Below are 22,878 nucleotides of genomic sequence, written 5' to 3' on the forward strand. Positions count from 1 at the left end.
AAGCATCTGGCCTTCAGGTATATCTGAATACCACCTCTGAAAACACAGCAAAGGTCTCAGGAGACCCAGAAGTATTTTCTACTGAAGTCATACATGCCACCCTTCAATAAGGAAGCATTTTTAGTACTAGTTGCTACAGAGATTGTCTTGTTAAGGTACTTTTGAGTAGCTTCCTTTGTGTAGTTACTAGGTTTGGATTTCACTTCCATGAACAATCCAGCAGCTTGTAGCTACTGAAGTTTTTCAGCTGTTGTGCAATGAGACCTCCTGGCCAGCACAAACCTCCAACCTGTCTTAGCTTTTCAGGAAATATTCTGCCTGGATCCATCCTTTCTCTGCTAGAGGACTTGCCTGCACCATATTTCCAGACACCAACTATGCAAAAACACAAAGCACCAGCTTCGTGCTAGAAAACAAACTAAAAACACAAGCATAAAATGTTGGTCTCACCTTGAAATAGTCTGAGTTTTACAAGTTTCTTATGATGCAGAAATACCACAACAACACCATGAACATATTAACTCAACCTTAATTAGTGCATATAATGCAATATTACTATTGATGACACAGAATATACATAGAATCATAGAATCACTAAGGTTGGAAAAGACCTCCAAGATCATTGAGTCCAACCATTAACCGAGTGCTATCACGTTTACCACTAAACCACATTTCCAAGCGCCACATCCACACACCTTTTGAAGGTGGTGATTCCACCATTTCCCTTGGCAGTCTGTTCCAATGTCTGACAACCATTTTAGTGAAGAAATTTTTCCTAATATCAAAATGTTCTTAAAATATACAGTGTTCTTAAATAAGCATGGCATTGAGGAATATACAGGAGACTGGGACTGGCCCTTAGTTTCCACTTTCCTGCATGGCAAGTAACTTGGCTATGCTAAGTTTGCTCAAATGCTTCCCCTGTTCAGAAACACTTAGGCTGAGAAGTGCTGAAAAATGGTGGAAAGGAAGGGACAAAGGGACATGGACAAAGCCATGGACCACCTGCTGCTGGGGTGCAGGGTATTGGGGTAGTGCTGTTCTGCACTTAGAGCTCTCCAATGGGGCAGGATGGAGATGGCTGGGTGAGGGAGTGGAATCGGGTACACAAGAGTTTTGTGGTAACATGGACTTTCTATTTGCTTGGATTTTTGTTTCTTCCTCCAGCCGTTCCAGCTTAAACGCCAAAGTGGAAGAGTGTGTTAAACTAAACTGTGAGCAGCCTTATGTCACTACAGCAATAATCAGCATCCCGACACCTCCGGTCACCACACCCGAAGGAGATGATAGGCCAGACTCTCCTGAGTATTCAGGAGGAAACATTGTCAGAGTATCTGCTTTATAAAATAAGGAATTATTTATAAATTATCATAAAGACCACTTGCAAGCTGAGCTCAAGCAATGAAAAACGAGTCATGAGGAATGAGAGAGCTGACAAAGAAAATACCCCTTGACGAGTGTGCCAGCGGACACAGAGCAAGAGGTTCGGGAGAAACAAAACACTTTGTGGGTGTTGGTGTCATAGGGTGTGAACCAAAAGGAGTTTCTTACCCCTTGTCCGAACTGATGCGTGGTGGAATCTTCTGTGACCATCCTGACTTATTATATGAGCACAATGAAATGTCCCCATTGATGCTTCTTCTTATCATGAAAGCTCTTTTTAGAAAAAAACACAAACGAAAAAATAGAAACCTGTGTTCCTGCTGAATGCAAAACAACGAAAAACATTTTGATAACCTGTCTTTTTTTTTCCCTGTTAATAAACCACAAACTTGTTGAGGAACTGTAAAAAAATGAACGAAAAAATGCTCATATGAAATATGTTTGTACTGACTGAAAGAACTACAACCATAATGCATGCTGAAATTATTTGGAGCTGTGATCTCAGTTTACTTTTGTTGTTTTTCAGATTAGGCATGATAAAATATTACTGTAGAAAGGGGCATTTCCGTGCACTTACAACAAGCTGATTGTTAATGTTCCATGGTAGTTGTACAAATAACTTCCCTTTTGAAAAATGCAGTATTTCTTACTCAAACACTCATTAGTGAACTAAAGGTGTTCAGTTAGTTCAATATTTACTATTGTTTTATCTTGCTTCCTAGGTACTGTTACAACTGCAATAAGTCATTGTACACCTGTTGTATCAGGAATCAGGATTTTTTTTTAAGGTATTTCACACAACTTCATCTACACTAAAAATTTCTAATGGCAAACATTTACATAATCTTACAGCCAAACTGTGCACCACAAATGTGCTGTTCAGTCATTGTTCTTTTTGTCCACCATTCTTTATTTCTATGACAGTTTGTTGCCCCCTCCAACATCACCGTACCGTTTGGGATTTCAAGGCTATGATGAAATCAACACAGTCCTTTCTTCCACAGACATCTTGTCGACTTCTGTATTTTCAGAACAAACCTCTCGTCTCAGTGTACTGCCACAGGATCAATCCTATTTAATTAAAATTACCACAAAGGTGTTTTTGGGATCAGCTAACAATTATCTCCAAACCTTCCTTGCTCATATTCTGCAGCATCCAGAGTACTAGCTACACTGGAAGACACTGAAAGACATTCAGTAAAAATGATGGCTAAATTCTTTTTGTAATTATCTGTAAACTTACATCTTAAAACTTGTTTGAGAATTTAAATTGTGTGAAAAACATTTAATTACCTAAGAACAATGATAGAATAATTAATTGAGACTCAAAGCTATAAAAGTATAATTGATTTCAATTTGAATTTGCCTACATGGACAGGCCTAAAAGCTAATATGAAGGCTTTACGAGTTAAGGCTTTTTGGCTTCATTTTTAAAAGACAATGATATTATCAGAAACCCTTCTGATAAAAAAGCATAATTTTTCTTCATGAGAGTATGTTAGATGTATCATAATGCTTCTTATATTCATGACATACCATACATCATATACATCAAATATACATGGAATATGTGCATATCAATACATACATATATACATCAAAAACACTGGATCAGAAATAATTGCATGTCTGCAAAGTAAAATATGCATATAAATCAAAAGGCTCAGTGCATTAGACGCCATTACAATAAATGATTAACACAGTTATTTAATAGTTTGAGTAGTGTATGTTTCAGTATAGTATTTGCTAGCATTCTACTGACCTGAAAATTTACATTAAGAGAAAATACCCACTAAAAACTGAAACTTGCTGATGATACACTTTTTATTGCACACAAATGCTGGTCTTTCAGACATTGAAGAGTAGATGATGGACTATCATGCTACAGTATATACACCAAAATACAACAATGTCACATATTAGAATTAAACTGCAAGTAAAAAGAGTAGATAATGCCATTCATTATTCTTTTATCATTTACTTATTTTGAAGCTTGGTTAATTTGCAGTTACCTTCTCACTATTTTTGCAAATCAGAGTAACTTACTTATTGTAAACTGAGCTTCTATATTTCTTTCAAACTTTAGCAGAGAACAAAAGCACAGGCTATCCTCTGAGCCAGAGGAGGAGCACTCCTTCTGAGGAACCCTGCCCGAGTCCATTATCTGGCATTGCTCTCCTCTCTTCCACCCTGTTAGAAAACTGCAGGAGGTCTGCTGAAGCTGGTAGGTTACATAAACTTTAGTGGGGTTTAAAGGAGAGGCAGAACACACTCAGAGTTTTTACTTGCATCCTACTTCTACCCATGGTTACTCATACTAGGTCCCCACCTTTTGCCAAACAGTTATTGATATAAAAACTGCCTTGATGTTAGCAATCTGCAAAAACTTCTTTATGCCACATGGTACTTCATGACTAGCTATATCAGCTAAATAATGCAAAAAGGCAGTTAACTAAACCTACTTTGGTACAGTCTAGATACAACCCAGGAAACCTACTGACTCCATCAGGTCATGTGTCTTTTAAAAGCTCTTTATTCTCCTTTTCATAGGCACTAGAAAGAACACACTACAGCAATACACTTGCATAACAGTTATACCCCTGAAGCAACATGTACTTTCATTTTTAAAACGCAGCTTAAGAGATAATTTAGTAAGATTTTGCAGAATTCCAGTCCTGTCTCCTATTTCCATATGTCACATGCAAAGCCATTAATTTATTCTGAATTTGGGAAATACACTTTTTTTTTGGTGTTTTAGGTGATTTAAATACTGTTTTGGTAGTGAATGACTGTTGATGACTGTGTAAAATGCATCTGTACTGTACATGAAATGTAATTATTTCTGTGTATCATACAAAGAAACTGAGGTTGTTGTTTTGACAATTTTGTTTGACAGTCATATATCGTATTTCAGAAGGCAGCATAATACACGTGTTATGCTGAATAAATAGACATTTGAGGAATACTTAAATAAAACATCTGCATGCTTGAATGGGTCAACCTGGTTTTGCAATAACTTATTCATGAAAACTTTTTACCCCCCTCTAATAATTTTAAAGGAACGTGATATCTGAAGTCAGTGAATGTCCCAGACATTAATTTCAGGCAAGCCGTTGAGTGTATCTAAGCCATACTAGAGCCACGGAGACCAGGATGCCACAGCTCCATTACAAAGAGCTGCCCTTGTTCTGTGCCAGTGACCATCACCATTCCCTTTCCAGCCTGCAGCAGCAGAGAACACTAAATTATTCCCAGCAATATGAACTCCACATCTCTATCTGTACTTGAAAAAAATGTCTGCTATGTTTTCAGTACATCCAGACACCGACCACTCTGCTGAACCTCCCAGGCTGCAAAGCCTCCTCAAACCTGGTATCAAATTCCCTTGATAAAATATTAGTGCACACAAGATCAAACTCTTTTTGTAGCATAAGAGCAGGTAACAACACATCACGTATCACTAATAAAGGGCAGCTGACTGCAGACAATGCTGATCTATCAGCTGTGTATCAGCACTGGTACATGTGATGGCCACCTCTGCTAGGAGCTCACTGCTCTGGGCAGCAGGGAAAGATTAAAGCATGTCTGGGAACCATCCCAGAGCATTTTTGAGAACAGCTGTCCTCTCATAAAATACCAACAGGAGACAAACTGAAAACATACACTTTACATTTCAAGGTTGTGGATATACTCTCAGTGGAAGCACTCTGACTACCAGGAAAAGGCTTTTGCAGCAGAGAGCATGATGCAGCCTCATCTGCTCCAGGGAGAAGGGTGGCTTTCAGAGAAGTAGCTTATCTGGAGAAGGATCATTAAATTTTGAGCAGGGAGGGTGCTTAGGAGGTCATATGCTGTCTTTGCTGCACATGGGACCCACCAGGACTTTATTTTCCCATTGACTATGGGAAAATCTGAGGACTGTCACGTTATGGAAGAGCCATCAGCTGATGGGATAGGTAAACCTGTGGCTAGAAGAGTGGACACTATATATAGTGTTCCTGTGTCAGGAGTGAACACTATATATAGATTGACAAAGTCTGTAAGATATATGGAACTATCCAGACAGCTTAGTTTCTTCCCTGCCTGCAATATCTAATTACCTACTTTTTACAGTAACTATGCACAAGAAACAACTGAAGTAGGGGAGTGCTGAAAAAAATGTAAGTAGATGGATAGGAATTCTCAAAAGGTTAGGACATCACAATTTTTTTTAAAGAGATGTAGTCAATCATACACAAGTTTTAAAGTTTCAGATATAATCTCACTTCTACAATAGCATTTTGCATGATTAAATGTATGCTTATGGTGGGTTGACAAAACTGGCAGGATGCCAGATGCCCAACAAAACTGCTCTATCACTCCCCTCCTCAGCTCGACAGGCTTTTGGGTAGGGACAAGAGCAGGGAGAGATCACTCACCAATTATTGTCATGGGCAAAACAGACTTGACTTGGGGCAAATAATTTATTATCAATCAAATCAGAGTAGGATAATGAGAAATAAAACCAAATCTTAAAACACCTTCCCCTCATCCCTCCCTTCTTTCCAAGCTCAACTTTATTCCTGAATTCTCTACCTCGTTTTCCTCCCCAGAGGTGAAGGGGGACAGGGAATGGCGACTGTGGTCAGTTCATCACATTGTCTCTGATGCTCCTTCCTCCTCAGCAGGAGGACTCCTCACACTCTTTACTTGTTCCAGTGTAGGGTCCCTCCCATGGGAGACAGCCCTTCCCACGGACTGTAGTTCTTCATGAACTGCTCCAGAGTGGGTCCCCCACTCAATCACAAGTCCTGCCAGCAAACTTGCTCCAGTGTGGGCTCCTCTCTTCACAAGTCCTGCCAGAAGCCCAGTCCAGCAAGGGCTATGCATGGGGTCACAGACTCCTTCAAGCATCCACCTGCTCTGGCATGGTGTTCTCCACAAGCTGCAGGTGGATCTCCACTCCACCAGGGACCTCCATGGACTGCAGTGGGATGGCTGGTTGCACCATGGCCTTCACCATGGACCGCACAGGAATCTCAGCTCCAGTACCTGGAACACCTCCTGCCCCTCCTCCACTGATCTGGGTGTCTGCAGAGTTATTCCTCTCACATATTCTCACTCCTCTTTCCAGCTGCTGTTGCTGCAATAACTTTTTCTCCTTCTCAAATAGCTATCCCAGAGGTGCTAACACCGTCGCTGATGGACTTGACCTTGGCCAGTGGCAGGTCTGTGTTGGAGCTGGATGGCTCTGGCTCTGTTGGACACGGGGGAAGCTTCTCAGCTTCTCAAAGAAGCCACCCCTCTATCCCCCCACTACCAAAACAGTGCCACACAAACCCTGAATATTTCAATGTCATAAGACTTTAATAATCAGTGTTTTCCTGCATAGTTCACAGAATCACAGAATATTGAGTTGGAAGGGTCCCACAAGGATCATCCAGCCCAACTCTTTAAGTGAATGGTCCATACGGGGATCGAACCTGCGACCTTGGTGTTTTTAGCACCATGCTCTAACTAACTGAGACCCAGTAAAATGCTTCTGCAGTAAACACTTCAAAAGCTATTTGAAAATCCCTTCTTCCATTATATTTAACTGTACAGTTTGTGTGACCAACAGCCCTTCTTTTTACTATTTATTGTTTATACATTCCCTTATATTCATATATGCTTTTACAAAATGAACACTTATAAAGAAAATATAGCTGCTTCCTTCCAAAAGCCTTGATATACAACCTGCTGGCAGATGAATCAATACCTTATCCAATGTTAGGGAATAGTGATTTTTGCCCCCTAAAAGCATCCCTATAATCCCAAATCATGACTGTGCTTAGCCCCACAGCAATAGGCACAGTCCCAGGGACTGGGTATGATTCACTAGGCCGAACAGGAACACCTGGTGCAGCAGGGAGTGCCTCCTTTGTCTAATACAATTGCTCTCCTTGAGCATACCTTGAGTGCTCGGTGAAAAACGTTAAGGAGCATTTCCACAGTTGTTTGTTGCAACAAGAGAGATTTAGTTCATTACAGAACAAAGCATACACCATCCTTCTCCAAGTACTCCTGCAAAACTGAGGGACAAAGAAAAGGATGAAGTAGTTTTCACTACTATAAGTATCTAAATGTTCCCCTCTTGCCAAGCAGCCTCTCTCCTACATATATACTAAAGCTCTACAGGAAAAGAGCAGGCTCAGTCAATTAATTTTAAGGCTCTTTGAAGAAGCTCTAGAAAAACAGAGACACCTCACAGCCTGAGCTAAGAAAGTCTGAGAGTGTTCAAATTTACAGCTGAGACCTATTTCTGCAAATGTGGTTAGATGCTCAAAATAGAAGGATTCTTTCCCAGAATACTTACCAATAGTCCTTACTAGGGAGGGAATATTTTATCATTTCTGACATGTGGGTTGTTCCACTAATGAAACCAGCCCCACGCTGAATGCAGACTGGATCAGGATTTGGGAAGCCAAGCCCAAGTGAGGCTACCTTGACTGCAGATGTTCACTGGAGGTCCACAAACCTCCAAATCTGGGGGACTGGTTCTATATCAAAGGAGGCCTACTCCAAGCAATTCCTCTGCTGTTAAAATAACCTGACTGCACATGATGGCAGTGCTTCCTCAGCACCTGAAAAGCCTAAAACCAAATGACCTGAGCTGGAAGTATCTCTAAATTCCAACATATCCTCCTAGCTTGGCTCACCATATTTGTTCCTTCATGAGCTCTAACCTGGACACAAGAAGACACACAGGCAACCCTAACTGGGAGTCTGACTCCTCCTCACAGGGAAAGACTAGAGATAGCTGAACATGGACAAAGGAGCTTCCACAGATACTCCTTGAGTAAAACTTTAAGGGCTGGGGTTTCCTGGACAAAGGAAATTTTACATTTCTTTTTATATTACTTTTTTACCTTACTTAATGGAAATCTCCTACATTCAGCTGTAATCCATTGTAATCCACAGCTGAATGTATGTGTACATGCAATCTATTATCAAGATTCCACCATTTGTGATTTGTATGGGCTTTTTTTTGTGTGTTTTTAAACTGGGAAAAACAATGACGACTCAATCCACTGTGTAGCACCACAGGTCTCTGTAGCACTCTGAGCACACCTACTCCTTTTCTAGACAGGAATCTCACCCTTTTCTACAGCAATACTGCCCAGGCTGAGCAGAGGCAGGCATGGAAGTCAGCTGTGCCTACACAGTAACACTGGGCCAAGGCTTCCAGAATAGAACACAGGAAAGTATTTCTCAAAAAAGATACTCTAAGCAAAATTTTGGGACAATCTATCCTTTAGTCTTTTTCTTATCTCCCAAAATAAGTATTAGCATCTTTAGGAGACATACAAAGGCAGAAAAGTAATCTTGCTTGCAATACTACCCTTGAAATGATTACACCCACATGCAGACTACTAAAAAGCAAACAACAGCCCACATAACTGAAGACCTTAATTTCACAAGCCCTTAAGAAGCTTTCTCAGAGACAGTTAAAAAAAAAGAAAATTAAACTTACAATGTAGTTTCTCTGGAAAGGGTAAAGACATTTCAAATTAACTCACACTAGCAGGAGGACCCTCACAATGCCCACTCAAAGTATTCCCACTCCACGACTTAAAAACAAAAAAGCCATTAAAAACAAAAAAGCCATGGAATTTAAGAGAAAAGTAATTTTATTGTCTACCAAATCACACTTTACTTTTTTTTCTTTTACAAATTCCAAAACAAATGAAAGATTTTTTTTTTTAACGTAATATTATGTAAAAACTCCATTTGCCACAAACTACTATACTCAGTGGAACAAATATATATTTCAGGAGCGTGGCCAATTGTAAAAATAATCTTATGAAATAAACACTGTTCATAAAAATACAGTAAAATGCACTTTTCCCACCTCAATAAATATATTTTAATGCTATTTCCAGTTGGCATTTTAAGCCACCAGAGAGCTCTTAATGAAGAAGTCGCCAAAGTATAAATTCTCCTCATATACTTTTAGAATTATTGCAATAGCATCCAGAAGTGTAAGCATTTTTCTTTCAGTCTTTTGTTTCTAGCTTCAGGGGAATCACAGATAGGAGAAAAGATTTCTCTCTAAAATAATGTGCTACTCCTATATTGATTCCCATTTTGGAAAGAACGTTTAAGGTTTTCTTCCTTTTCACTAAGAAACAGTCTGTAGAACAAACTGTCAAGGACGAATTCTCCAGAAAATTAAAGTCTATTGTCCAGAGTTATAGTTTAGTTTTGAATCCCTGTGTAATACATTTAAAATTAAAAAATAAACAGTTATGTTAGATAAAAATAGAAATTTTTGAACATCTTTAACAACAAAAGGTAAGATAAAGGGTTTGTTAGAAAAAAGAAAATCTTGCCCTTTTTACAAATCTTGCAAATTTTTTAATCCAAGTATTAACCTGAATTCTAGTTCTGCTTTTCATGCACACACGAAAACACACAATTATACATACACAGATCCCTGATTAAGACATTTTCCAAATGGCTTATTAAAATTTAAAAGTCCATTTCAACCAAAGTCACATTTTGTCTGTCCAAAGCACGCTGTTTCTTCACAAGATGAGTATTTCTCTTCCTTTCCCATGACGTTTCCTTAGAGGTTCTGTCTACTTGTGAATGAATCAGTGTTTTATACATCACACAGATTATGACAGTAAGTAAAATATTATGCCCAACTCAATGAGTGCCTTTTAAAAAACAAGCACACAAAATCAACTCTCTTTCAAGGTTGATGACATGGCTAAGAAGCTGACAACAGGCTTTTCTTTCTTGTCTCCTTCACTTCCACTCATTAGCTGGTTTTTGACACATAAGATGACCAGTATATTTGGTATATTTGATGGAACAGAATAAAAACACAACAAAACAATTAAAACCCTCCGTGACTTCTCAGACTCATTGCATCACCTCTAGCTCTTCCATTTCAAAGTGTGCATTAAAGCTGTTTGCCATGGATGTATGTTCAAAGATCCTGGTCAGGCTTGGTTTCAGTAGCTCCTGCGAGGTATCACTTTTCAGGGCCATGATCTGATCTGTCCTAGGATCCCTTCTGTCATAGTACAGAGCCCACAGCAAAGTAATGGTGAGGATCATAGCCAGGATCTGCGTAACTCCAATAGAGATGCCTAGAAATCTCAGCACTTGCAATTGCTTCGTCCCTCTCAAAAAAGTGTACATTTTTTTACCGCATCCCTAGAAAACAAAAATAGATTAAAAAAACCCAGTCAATATTACTTGGTTTGCAGTTCCCAAGGTTTAGCTCATCCTACTCAGTGCTGGATTTTCCGGCTCCCAAAAATTTATCCCTCACTTCCTTCAAACGATATTTTGAAAGTTATTTTGCCTACTTTTGAAGTGCTTCCATAATGCCATCCTTAAGTTTTCTCACACAAAGAGACTTTACTGCATGTAACAAGCTGCAAGAGATCTGTGCTGCTCTTCAATTCAGAAATCCCTCAAAGTTGATCTGAGTTCATATCAACTCACTGATTTTTAAAGAAACTCAGCTGGTTTTGTTTAGGTTTTGTTTAAAAGCAATGAAAATTGTCTTTATCATCTTGATTCTCTCCTTAAATTGAAGATCCTCAAGGTTGTCAATTATTTTAAACTCTTTAGGCTGTTTCTACAAATATCACCTTTATTATATCCAAAACTAAAACAGTACTCTAGGAAAGATCTACAGACCTGAATAACCTAATCAGAAAAAGTCTGATGAAAACTACATTAACACATCTTAAGTTGATGTTGCACAGAAATGGAAATTAAGCTCTTTCCAAACCATCAATTCATGCTGTACAATTTCCTCACTAATTAAAGCCAACTAATTACCACACAAGGCTTCAGGAAAGCTCCCAAGCCCTCACAGGGCAGCAAGGATCCACAAAGAGACAGTGACTCTGGGAACTACTGAATAACAGCTGCAAGCACAAGTTACAATGCTCATTGGTCAGTAAGGGCGATGCCCAGTCCTAGAGAGAATAAAACTTTGAAAGGAAGTCCCTTTGCTACTCTGAATGATGCTCATTCTATATTCTAAACTTTGCAGGGTTTCACAGCACAAAAAGAAAAAAAAAAAATCAAAGAAACACAGACACCGATGGAAAATTCAGAGTAGCAAACTGGATGAGGTAATACCACGAGGCACTGGTCCCAGAAGCAGACATCAGGAACCCATCAAAATGGGCACTGTCTTTAGAATGTTATTTTTTGCATTTATAATCCTTATCACATATTTCTTATGTTTTTTCTTAAGAACGGAAAGCAATTGATCAAAGCAATGGAATTTGAAGACAGGACACGATAAACAGCACTTTTCAATCATGCTGGAATTCCCCAAAGACAACAATTTCAAATGTTGCAGCCCTGAATGTACTTAACAAAAGGCCCAATTTTTGCCACATACATAAAATTCACACTGTATTCAACAGACTTTCATTTAGGATCTGAAGAAAATTAATGTACTATATGATAATTGTACCGGAGTAAATTAAAGGATCTCAATGTCTTTCCTCATTTCACTATGTCATTTCCTAAACAGTAACAGACACAGAAGAAGGAGCAAATGTGCATTCTTTGAAATTTCAAAAGAAAAAAAACACATTGTAGCAAAAGCAATGTAATTGAACTTGAGGGGGAACAAAAACTGTCATGTTGGCATCTTCTTTTCTTCACTTAGAAGACAGTTGTAGCTATACTATTTTTCAAATTTGTTTTTAATTACAGAGAAATCGGCTGCATTTTAGTACTTCTGATAACTTAAAGGAATGAAGGTACATGCTGGTCACAATTTAAAAATGCTCCACCACAGCAATATTCAAACTCAGATCATTTGTTGCCTGGAGAAAACATCCATTAAAAGAGAGTGATAACATTAATACCTACATCTCCTGCAGTACAGACACATAACTGAGACAAATTATGCCCAATCTAGATAGACTGTTTCCCTCCATTTAATGATGTTCTTACAGTTCTGATCTCATACAAATTCAAAATCAGTTTCAAAACTGAGAAACACCCTGCCAGCCCTGTTATCTTCACATTCACGCATTTTATTTCTGCTTATGTGACACTTTCATAGTTGGTAGCCTGCAGTTAAACAGTATAAAAATATACTTTCTTTGGCAAAAGTAAAAGTTTGTCACTAAATGGGGATCTTTTGTTGCCAAGTCAAATATAGTACAAAACTTTGCAGCAATCATTCAGAAGAATTAGCTTCACATTCCTACTGAGCTAAGGATTAAAGCCATTTTATACTTTCAGTTTTAAAGTGGGAAAAAAGAGTGTATTTCTGATTTACTGCAACATCATAGAATAAGAACTTGAACTTAAATAAGGCACTTCTCAGAGCAGAAAAGATAAGCCTTCAACATAATCAACAAATCTTCTGTATACTCAAATTTTGAGTATACTCACAATTATATTTTTTATTTATTGAAAACAAATTTTAATATTAAAAATTAAAATAAAACCAAAATTAAAACAAAATTAATTTAACTAAAACAAATTTTGAGTACTCAAAATCATGCTAGAAAACAAAAGAAAATATTGAACATGCAAGTTTGATGTTTTTGAAGATATCAATCCCTACCAATCATTTTATCTAGGCTGCAGTTCCCCACCTCAAAGTGGGCAGAGCTCAGACCACAACAGACCTCCAAGGCCATACTGTCATCTTCACACTTCCCTCACAATCATGCTCTAAGGTCAGTCTGTTCCATGAACTGCACCAAAGGTGAAGCTCATCAGAATAAAAGCAATTCAAGGAGACTAGTGCATTTGAAAAACAGCTTTCAAAATCACACAGGGAAAAATATGATTCCTGCCAAAAATACTCTCAAGCAGAACTATGTCACCTTTCTTTCTGCAAAAATTAAACTGTGAAGGATTCCAATTTAGACTACAAAAAGTTCTGAGTTTTCAGTAAAAAATTATAGCACAGTTACAACAAAAAATATTTATCAATCCCAGACAAACCAAACTTTGGTTTTCTGAAGTACTACAAAGAATTTTTCTGAAGTACCAGAATGGACTTGCCAAGCATTTACATAAGCCAATTTTAGGCTAGCAAGGCTAATCTTATCAGGCTCCCTCTCAAACCACCAGACTACGCAAGTTTGTTTTGAATCAGTTTCTAAAAACGCTTTTTTTCCTTCAGCTCTCCAAAGCAGAATTTAGGCAGATTAGCCTTGGAAGTTTTGCATGATACTGATAAACTTATTAGCAAGTATACTGCAAGAGTCTGTGAGACAACCCACAGGCAAGCAACATGGAAAGAAATGTTTTGCCAAGCAAATACTGTACATATCTCTAAGAGAAATGAAGTATTTTTGTGGCTGGTACAACAGAACACAGCCTGTCCCTTTTTGGAATGGGTTCTGCCGTAGAGAACCAAAAAATAAATTTTTGCCAAGTACTGAATCCACCCCAAATGCTCTCTGGTACAGCAGGGGCGGAACAACCATAAATGTACCCTTCAGGTTTCTTTTAGAAAAAAAGCCACATAGCCTTTCTTTTTATCAAGTAGGCCTTAACACAGCCCTTATGTCCTTATCTTTGGCTATTAATTTTCTCCAAGGAGAACCGAAAGAATTTGAATATATGAAGTGTTCAGAGAACTACTTTCCTGGAATATGGCTGTGGGCATGAAATGTTAGCAGAAGATATGACACAAGAAAACCTTGCACACTTGACACTCCAGTGACTAGTACCTCTCAGAAATTTCTGAGCTTCCTGTGCTCAAAAAGCAGTTTTTCATTGAGTGACACTGCTTACATACTCCTGCCTTTTCACATAAGTACGAAAGATGCATGGGGCAAATGAATGTTCTACAGTTTCAATATGTTTACACTTTTCTTGAGGGCTCTCTGCAATAGACTTGGTCTGTGTGGTATTAACAGTGGCAATGGTATTACAAAAAACAACCATCACTGAAGAGTGAGCCACAATTTTTTCTTCTTCAAGAATACTACTGGCAGGCTGTATTCGTGCTCAATTAGATGCTGCTATTTTTTAGTCTGTGGTTGGCCCAGCTACCTGTGACAGTTTATTCTTTTTCTGTCAAGTTATGAGAAAACAAGCACTGGTAAACCAGAACTTTGTCCTTGAAAGAAGCATCTTGTATAAACTATACTTAATTGGTACCTCTCTATTGGTTGACGACCTTTCAAGGGCACTCGAAGGAGAAAGCGAAGAGGAGGGTGATGAAGTATGCCCCCAGACTCATTTAGAAAAGATCCCCTGAAGTATAGCACGCAAGCTTGTGGGGAATTCCAAAATACACCCGCATGTGCAGAAGGGACACCACTTACATAACGTTGGGAGGGACTGAAGGCTTCTAGCTGGGCGGTGCTGACCACACCTGCCCAGGTAGACATCACCAATTAATTGTATAAAAAGCAGATAGCTCATGCTGGAAGTACGCAAGCTTCACATCAAAGGACAACATTGCCTTTTGCGGGGACACCCGCTATCTTGTGAGCCTGCTGACTCTCCGAGAATGCAGCTTCTGCTACGGGTAATTCTAGGCATTCTGGGTCGGTAAGATAACTTCATAAGCAACACCTGGGTGACTGGGGGAGTCGTACTGAGGGCTTATTTTTCTCCTCCTTCTTCTCTCATGGGTTTTTTCGTTTTGTTGGCCACCTCTTGGTAATAAATATTGGTTTCGTTGAGTTTTCAACGGTGTATGGTTTCAGTTTCAGCATCCTTCTGAACTCTCCCTGTCACACAGGCCCCAGAAGAAGCCTGAATGGCTTTCCTATTCAGAGACTGACACCTCTAAAGAGTAACCAGTGCTGTCAGTGCTGTGAGCCTTGCCAGAAGGCAAGAGAGGTTCTACAAATAGCTGGTGGAAAGAAAATAGCCTCCACCGCTGTCTTTAAGGTTCCCTAGCAAAGACTGGCCTTCTGAGGCACCTGCCTTTTGGCAGCTCTTCCTAATGGAAGCACACCACCTCCTAGGATGGATGTCGGAAAGTCCAGAATAGATGATATAACTTCTCTTCACAGAGTCAATACCATACAAATTCATTTCCCCAAAACTTGTTTGGTTCCTGGCAATAGCTAATAATCATTTTGGCTTGTTTATATAGCGAATCTCCCCTTCTTCAGAGGTATTGCTCCACAGCTCCTGAACAAAAGCCATGCAACTGATTCTTGTAAGAAAGGGTCTTGAACAGTGTAAAAAAATGGGACAAAATAAAACTGTTCTTTAGGTACTCTTCCACAATGCAGAGCTACACCATCCACTGGAGAAATGTTCATGCTTCAGCACCTGAAAGCACACTTCTCATGTCCATCCTCCTTCCTATGCACCCTATATTACTCTAAAAGCAATCAAATGAAGAATGCATCTCTTGTCAGATCCTCATAACTACCTGATTGAGACATGCCTTTTGTCGCTGTTGGACTATCTGGACTATTGGTCATTCTGCTATTACTGAATGCACAATTAAAAGTCTTCAGAGGTCTGTTAGCACTAAAAAATGGTAGTAAGCAAACCAGTCTTCAGAAAAACATGACTTTGGACAATATTTATGTGAGAACTGAGTTTTAGTAGAGAGCGTACTTATCTTTTTTTATAATTTTCACTCTAAGAACAGTAATGACTTGCTACCATGATCACCTCCTTTGAGTTTAAATAGGTCCTCTCCTGGTTTTAAGGTGCTTTTTTTGTAATTCCTTTTACATAATCATACTGTAATGCAGTAGAGAAAAAGAACATTTTCACAACAAGTTTCTATGCATGCTCAGAGTACAACAACTGAATTACCTGCCTCCTGGCATGAGTCCTTTTATCAAGAGCGTTCTCATCTTCCTAAGAAATTCTCAAAAGCCTCCTTCACTATATATTTCACTAGAGTACTCTTACACTTACCCTACATTAGTTTAATGGGCTGGAGCCTGGACATTACATCACAATTAATTTTTAACTTTTGGATTAAAGCAAATTTGAACTCCAACCTAACCAATATAAAATAAATACCTCAATGTTTAAGCACATCTCAGACGTTAACTGCATTGCCATTAACTTATCTCACTCCCAGGCAAGGGTGGGTAGGTCCATCCGTCCTTCCTTCAGCATTAATAATAAACACAATAAACACTTTCCATAAACACAACTACTCTACAAACAAATTACTCTGTTGCACCACAAATGATGAATTCAGAAAATTACTGTATCAGGAAGAATGCACAAAGCCTTCTGAAATATTAATACTTTTCTTCCTACCTCCTGATAAAGGTCACTGAGATCCTCATGATGTGCCTGCTTAGAGCATCCTGGGAACTCTCTGACACAACAGGAGTCAGGTGGCCAGTCCAACTCTGTCATTTCCAGCCAGTCTGTGAAGTACACCACGCCACAACATTTAAACTGCAAAGGAAGGATTAGCCAAGATCAGCAATAATGATGTTACTTCTTCATGAAACTAGGTCACCAAAAAAGCTAAATAAATTCCTAATACCAACTTCTAAAATATGTACATAGAACTAAAAGTATCTACAAGATCTTCCATGTACATTGTTTTGTTGTACTTTTACATAAAAGCAACATGAAAATTTCAAGGTAGTGACCAATGAATACCTCAGAAATAGTCAATGGAATGGCTCTGTCCATTAAATCCCAATTGCTTCCTCAAAGGATGCTTCACAGAAATTGTCCTGTCCTGGAATTCTCCTATCCTTACTACAAGGAACTAACTCATGGTAATTTCATGCCAAAATGGTGACCAATGGACAAGTATACCAGTGGCTGAAAGAAATAGTAGGGAAAGGTCTTACTAGTGAGGACCATTCCTGCAAGGATACAACTATGGACACATCTGTTGAAAACCAGAAAAAGCACAGATTTACCTGAATACAGATGTGAGAACCGAAAGCAATGGCTTGAAACAACTCAGTGTGTGGGCGAGGGGGCAGATCAAGTTCTGCCAAGGTGGGATGGTCCTCTGCCTCAAAACCCTGCCTCCTTGAATGCCTTTGGTGCAGCTGTCAGTCACTGGCACATGGGGAGCACTGCCCCACACCACACCCCCTGGAGCCCCTAATCCAGCCCCAGAATGGCCATCTGCCATTGTCACACACCCCACACCATACCCCCAGGGGCCCCTAACCCAGATCCCGAATGGCTGGCACACCGGAAGCCCCACTTGGGTTGGGGAGGGGGTGGGTGGTCACAGGAGTCCAGAGCAAATAAAACCAACACCATGAGGCCTCCACGTGGTCACAGCCCTATTGCCCTTGGATTTGTAGTAGTTGGTGCTACTGTGGCCCTAAGGCAATAGGTATAATTCTCTATCTCTCTCTTTTTCTTTACTTCTAATCCCCTTTTCTTGATAGTTGGGTAACTTAAACCTGGATGGGTTGGAATTTGCTAAGTCAATGCTTTGTGAAATGCTTTCTGACTGAATGTGTTCTTTAAACTTTTGCCAAGTTCCCTTATTTTCCAAAGTTTTCCAGTAAAAGTGTGTTATTATGACCTCCTGAAAACATTGCAGTGTTTTTCCCATGCGTGACCTTAAGGTATAAATGAACCTAAGGCCCTTTTAATAAATCCATTGGACAGGTTTTGGGACTCTGTATCTTTATGATGTAAAACCCCTTTGATGAGTTCCTGAGGCGAGGCTGGGGTCTTACAACAGAAAAAAAAAAGGAAAAAAAATAGACTAAAGTGTGAGCAAAAAGGTATAGAAATCGCAAATGCTAAAAGGAAAACAGAAAATAACAGGAAAGGGTATCACACTAAAGCAAATACTCCAGCAGAATCAACCATAAATGTAAGAAGTCTGGCTGCAAAGCAGATCAGCCGTAATTGGCTATAAAAACCAGCAGGACTAACAAACTGTCTTCTCCTCTGCAAAGCACACCCAGAGATTTAAAGCCAAATGACCAGTCTACCACATTAGCAGCTGCTTTCATATAGAAAAGGGATAAAGCAGCTACATTAGATTTGGTTTGGAATTGGATGCAGACTTGACATGACTGAAAAGAAGTCTTGCTGCAGAAACAAGATGCAATTTTTTTTCTGTCTGAATGCCCTCCAGTACCAGCCTGAGTGTAAGTCATCCTCTGGTTCCTTTGACCCATGGGCTTGGAAACATATTTGCCCCCCTCCTTACCCACTTCAGAGCCAGAGTCCTGTATTCCACACCACTCCTTGGTCACAATCAAGCAGATCAGTGCCCAGACTGTTGGCACACACTGTGCTCTTGACCTTACCAGTCCTCTTAAAAATCTCACTTCTTCCTTCTTTACCACAACTTTAAAGTCTCTGTTTTTATTAGTTTGTTAGTTCCAACACAGGACTTTAAGGAAAGCTCAAGCTTTGGCTCCTCACTGTAACTGCAAAGACCATGTCATTAAACTTCCTTTTCTTACTCTCAAATCTTTTCTTCCCCCACCCAGCTCTTCTTTCCTGACTTCAGTTGACCCTTACCATCTTCCTTAGCATAGTCACAAGCCTGGTGTTAGAACACCAAGAGGGCTGAGGGAAAACACATTTCCCATCTGTCTCAGATGTTAAAAGACACAGAAGAGAGAAAACCAAGTTGATCAGGGTTGAATCTTTGGTAACAGAACTGTAATCACAATTTAGCTGACTGAAGAAGGGCCACAAGCAAAGTGCTCATTCAGGAATAAAGCACATGCCAGGCTCATAAATACAGCATCTGAGTTATGAGTGGACACAATATCAAGAAGAGCCCATTAATTAAGTAGAATCTGTAAAAGAGGTTTCTCAAATGTTCACTTCAAACTTTCCCCAAATCATTCATCTGGTCAGAGATGGAATATAGAAAATCTAACTTCTAAAACAAAGTTTTTCTACCCTAGAAAAGTTATGGCATAGTTGAAATTTTGTTACTAATATTCATATTATAACCAGCCATTATGATGACACCACAACAACTATGAGGATAAGAGGCAGTTTTTAATTTATTCAACCTATGCATTTCAACCAAGATACAGTACCAGCTCTATTCAAGGAAAATTGATTGAGACCATTTGATTATATTATCTCAGGTACACAACAGATATAAACACTCCACCTGCACATGAAGAATTACTCAGTTTCACAGAGCACTTGAATGGCCAGAGCAGAGAACAGGGTGGGGGTATGCTGGTGTTTAAACTCTTTCTTTCGGGTTTTAGTATAAATACAGACGAATCAAGTACTGCCAGGAAATGCTTAAATAAACAGGAAATCTGTGCAACATTGATAGATTTCAACATTTCAACAAGAGCAGCACAATGACAGGCATTTAAGGAATTCTCTTCCTGCATGTGAGTTATATTTGGAGTTAATGGGTTTTACCTTGGGCGATTTCATGTTTCTGTAACATAATATTTCATTCTTTAAAAAAAGTTCTGGATTTTAGTAGGGTAGAGGGCAAAGCTGTGAATACACAAGGAAGCTTTTTGGTTTGTTTCTGACCCCCCCAGTAAAAGGAAATAAAAACCCTGATCTTTTTCACAAACCTCAACCAAATAGACAGTGTAGGCATCTTTATGAAAACTTCCTTTTCCACTCCTTTCCAGCTAAACACATATCTTAACCATGACAGCTTGATGAAAAGAAACTAACAGAGCCTACAGGAAGGGAAGCACAGTTTAATATTAAAACCACGTATTCATTTTACTTAATCTGCAGATTTTTAATTTTATATACATTGTATCCTAAAATGCTACAGTAATCCTAAAAGGTGTTGATGTCCTAACCTTGCTGGCAAAGGAGAAGAGAGGGTTAGCAATTTAACTGAATTTAGTGACATTTTTCTTTTGGTGTTTAAGCATCTTTAGGGCATATAAAAACTAAAGAACTGGATATCAAGTGATGTTAAAAGATACCATCACTACACAGTGTTTCATATGAAATTAACTTTTCACTTAAAACCAAACCTCTTCCTTTAGCAGATAAGTAACACTTACTGAGCATGTATTACTTCAGTTCATGAATTACTGTCATCTTACCTCCCTCTGGAAGAAATTCCAAGCATGGGTCAGCCACTGGTACCTAGGTAGGCCATAATTGGTCATCCTGGCTTTCAGTGTGATCATATCAGACCACTGCACTGGAACCTGGAGCAAGGAAAGATAAATGATACACACAATGGATCAATAATCTTGTAGCTCCAAATCCACAAATTCCATCTATTTTGTGATTTTTCCAGTGCAATGACCAAAATAACGCTGTATACAAATAAAACAGGAAAACAAGTGTTGCAATTTTTATGATACTAATACTTCACAAGCTTTTCTTAAAATATCAGGGAAAAGTTATTTGTTTCCTTTGCTTACAAATTAATCTACGCTGGAAAAGGAGTTATGTTTTGGAGAGAATCAGGGATAGTTGGGTACAATTTGGTTATACCATTACCACATTTTTTTCCTGGCATAAAACTTGAACTGAGTCCCATCCAAGCCATCGGGGATAGCATTTGTCTGCCCCAGTTTAGGTATCTCCCTGGTGTCTTCTTAGTCAAGAGAAAGATACAGGCAGCTGAACAGGGCAATTGATCTCAAGATAAGTAATTTATACAGAGCAGATGCACCACTGCCTTGAAGTCTCAAATCCACTTCACTGTCTAAGGTGACAAACTTAGATCTAAATGTCTAACTTCTACATATATAAAATTAATTGCAAGGAATTCTACCCCAAGAGTTTTTTCAATGATCTTCTGGCTTGGTCTGGAGTCCTGTATGCAGGTATCCTTAACGTGCTCCGTTTCAGTATCTTACTCAAGAACAGAAACAAAGAAATGCAGACGAGGCCCTGTGATCTTTTTTCTTCATACAAACTCAGTCTTGTAAATCTTGAAATTTACAAATAAATACTTCAAGGATTCTTGAAGTATTTTTCTTTCAAATTTGACTACTCAGAAGTGAGGTGCTGGTGCTCTCCATTTTCTGAATATGACACGCCAGCAATTTGTTACAAACAACAGAAGCAAGTGCTATGGCACCAGGCATGCAATGCATTTAAGAATCAAGATTAGAACCTCACTTCCGTTCAGCTGCACAAATTTCAGTGTGCCAAAACAAAACAAGTTGCTGAAGACTGCATTGCCCTCCTAGGCACATATATCACTCACGTTGAGTTTTGCCTTGTTTCCATTAGCCTTAACAATCATGGTGAAAGAAATTGAAATCGCAATATCAGCTGTCGCTTGGATGGCAGGGGAGCCCAGCTCCTCTAGCAGTCGTGACTTTGCTATCCTGTTCAATTTGGAGCAAACAGTAAAAGCATTCTGCAAGTAGCAACAAATGTTATCTAATAAAAAAACCTGATCACAGTATTTCCCAAGAAGCCTGGTCTTCATTGTACTCTATGCTCTACAAAAACATAGGGACAATCACTGCCTGCCTGAACCCATAAGACAAATAAGAACATGTGATAATGTTTCATTACTGCTATTAAGTTATGCTACTATTTCTGATGCCCTAGTAAAGCTTCATATCATTAATATATTAATAATGTCCCAGAAACTTAACATGCCTTTCATTTAGCAGATTTTTCTCTCTTAAGTGATAAAGTGCTGAACTCACAATGGTCCACATGAAAAATATGTTAGCAGTAGAGTACTAAAAATACTTCGAAACAGTATCACAGAATCTTTCTACCACAAACATTTACACTGGTCACTATAATAAAACAATTTGGTTTGTATTCAATGCATTTCTCTTTCTTCTGCATTGTAAGCTAGCACTCTGCTTTCTTCAGTAATTTGATATTGCTGCAATTAAGCTCATATTTGCTAGAATATTTTTTTATTAGTTTTTATTGTTTGAGTTGAACACAGTCCAAGGTTATGCCTGCAACACGAGGCATCCAACTTCTTTAGGAAATCAATGGGGGAAAAAAGAAAGGTGGAAAAAATGCTAAAGAAGTAAGAGAAGGAAATTAAAAGCAAGGCAAAACAATCTAAATCCCACTGTAGAAAGGCAATTTGAATTCTGGAGGTAAGGAGCGATTTTGCAATCTGTGTGTCTGACTGCTCCAAGGATGAAGCCATATGAGGAGCCACTGAGGTCACTTGGTCTGTTCAGCTTGGAGGAGACTGAAGGGAGACCTTATTGCAGTTACAACTTCTTTGTGAGGGGAAGAGGAGGGGCAGGCACTGATCTCTTCTCTGAGGTCACAAGGGAATGGCCTGAAGTTGTGTCAGGGGAGGTTTCAGTTGGATATTAGAAAAAGGTTCTTTCCCCAGAGGGTGATTGGGTGCTGGAACAGGCTCCCCAGAGAAGTGGTCACAGCACCAAGCCTGCCAGAGTTCAAGAAGTGTTTGGATGATACTCTCAGGCACATGGTATGACACTTGGGGAGAGTCCTGTGCAGGGCTCAGAGCTGGACTTAATGATCCTTGTGAGTCCCTTCCAACTCAGCATATTCTGTGATATTCTGTGATTATGTGAGCTAAGGACACTGATGTATCTACTAAACAGCTTCCTATCAGCTCATATACACAGTGGTGCACAATATTAGATGCCTGAGATGCATTTGTTTGAC

The 22,878-nt window shown here is 39.1% G+C and overlaps 2 protein-coding genes across 10 annotated transcripts in view; one reads left to right on the top strand and one right to left on the bottom strand.

Annotated features, from left to right (window-relative positions):
* Positions 1 to 4,383, top strand: part of KCND2 (potassium voltage-gated channel subfamily D member 2) — a 275,675-nt gene extending 271,292 nt beyond the window's left edge. For both annotated transcript variants that reach the window (XM_064656089.1, XM_064656088.1), the window contains exon 7: positions 1,168 to 4,383. In XM_064656089.1, coding sequence (XP_064512159.1) covers positions 1,168 to 1,345 — 178 coding nt within the window. In that variant the 3' untranslated portion in view covers positions 1,346 to 4,383. The remainder of the gene's footprint in view (positions 1 to 1,167) is intronic.
* Positions 4,384 to 9,014: 4,631 nt separating this feature from the next.
* TSPAN12 (tetraspanin 12) overlaps positions 9,015 to 22,878 on the bottom strand; it is a 45,768-nt gene continuing 31,904 nt past the window's right edge. For all 8 annotated transcript variants that reach the window (XM_064656093.1, XM_064656096.1, XM_064656090.1 and 5 more), the window contains 3 exons: positions 20,343 to 20,450; positions 16,606 to 16,749; positions 9,015 to 10,569 (listed from right to left, as the gene is read on the bottom strand). In XM_064656093.1, the coding sequence (XP_064512163.1) occupies positions 10,273 to 10,569; positions 16,606 to 16,749; positions 20,343 to 20,450 (549 nt within the window). In that variant the 3' untranslated portion in view covers positions 9,015 to 10,272. The remainder of the gene's footprint in view (positions 10,570 to 16,605; positions 16,750 to 20,342; positions 20,451 to 22,878) is intronic.

Source organism: Pseudopipra pipra, chromosome 5 (assembly GCF_036250125.1).
Source record: "Pseudopipra pipra isolate bDixPip1 chromosome 5, bDixPip1.hap1, whole genome shotgun sequence".
NCBI lineage: Eukaryota > Metazoa > Chordata > Aves > Passeriformes > Pipridae > Pseudopipra > Pseudopipra pipra.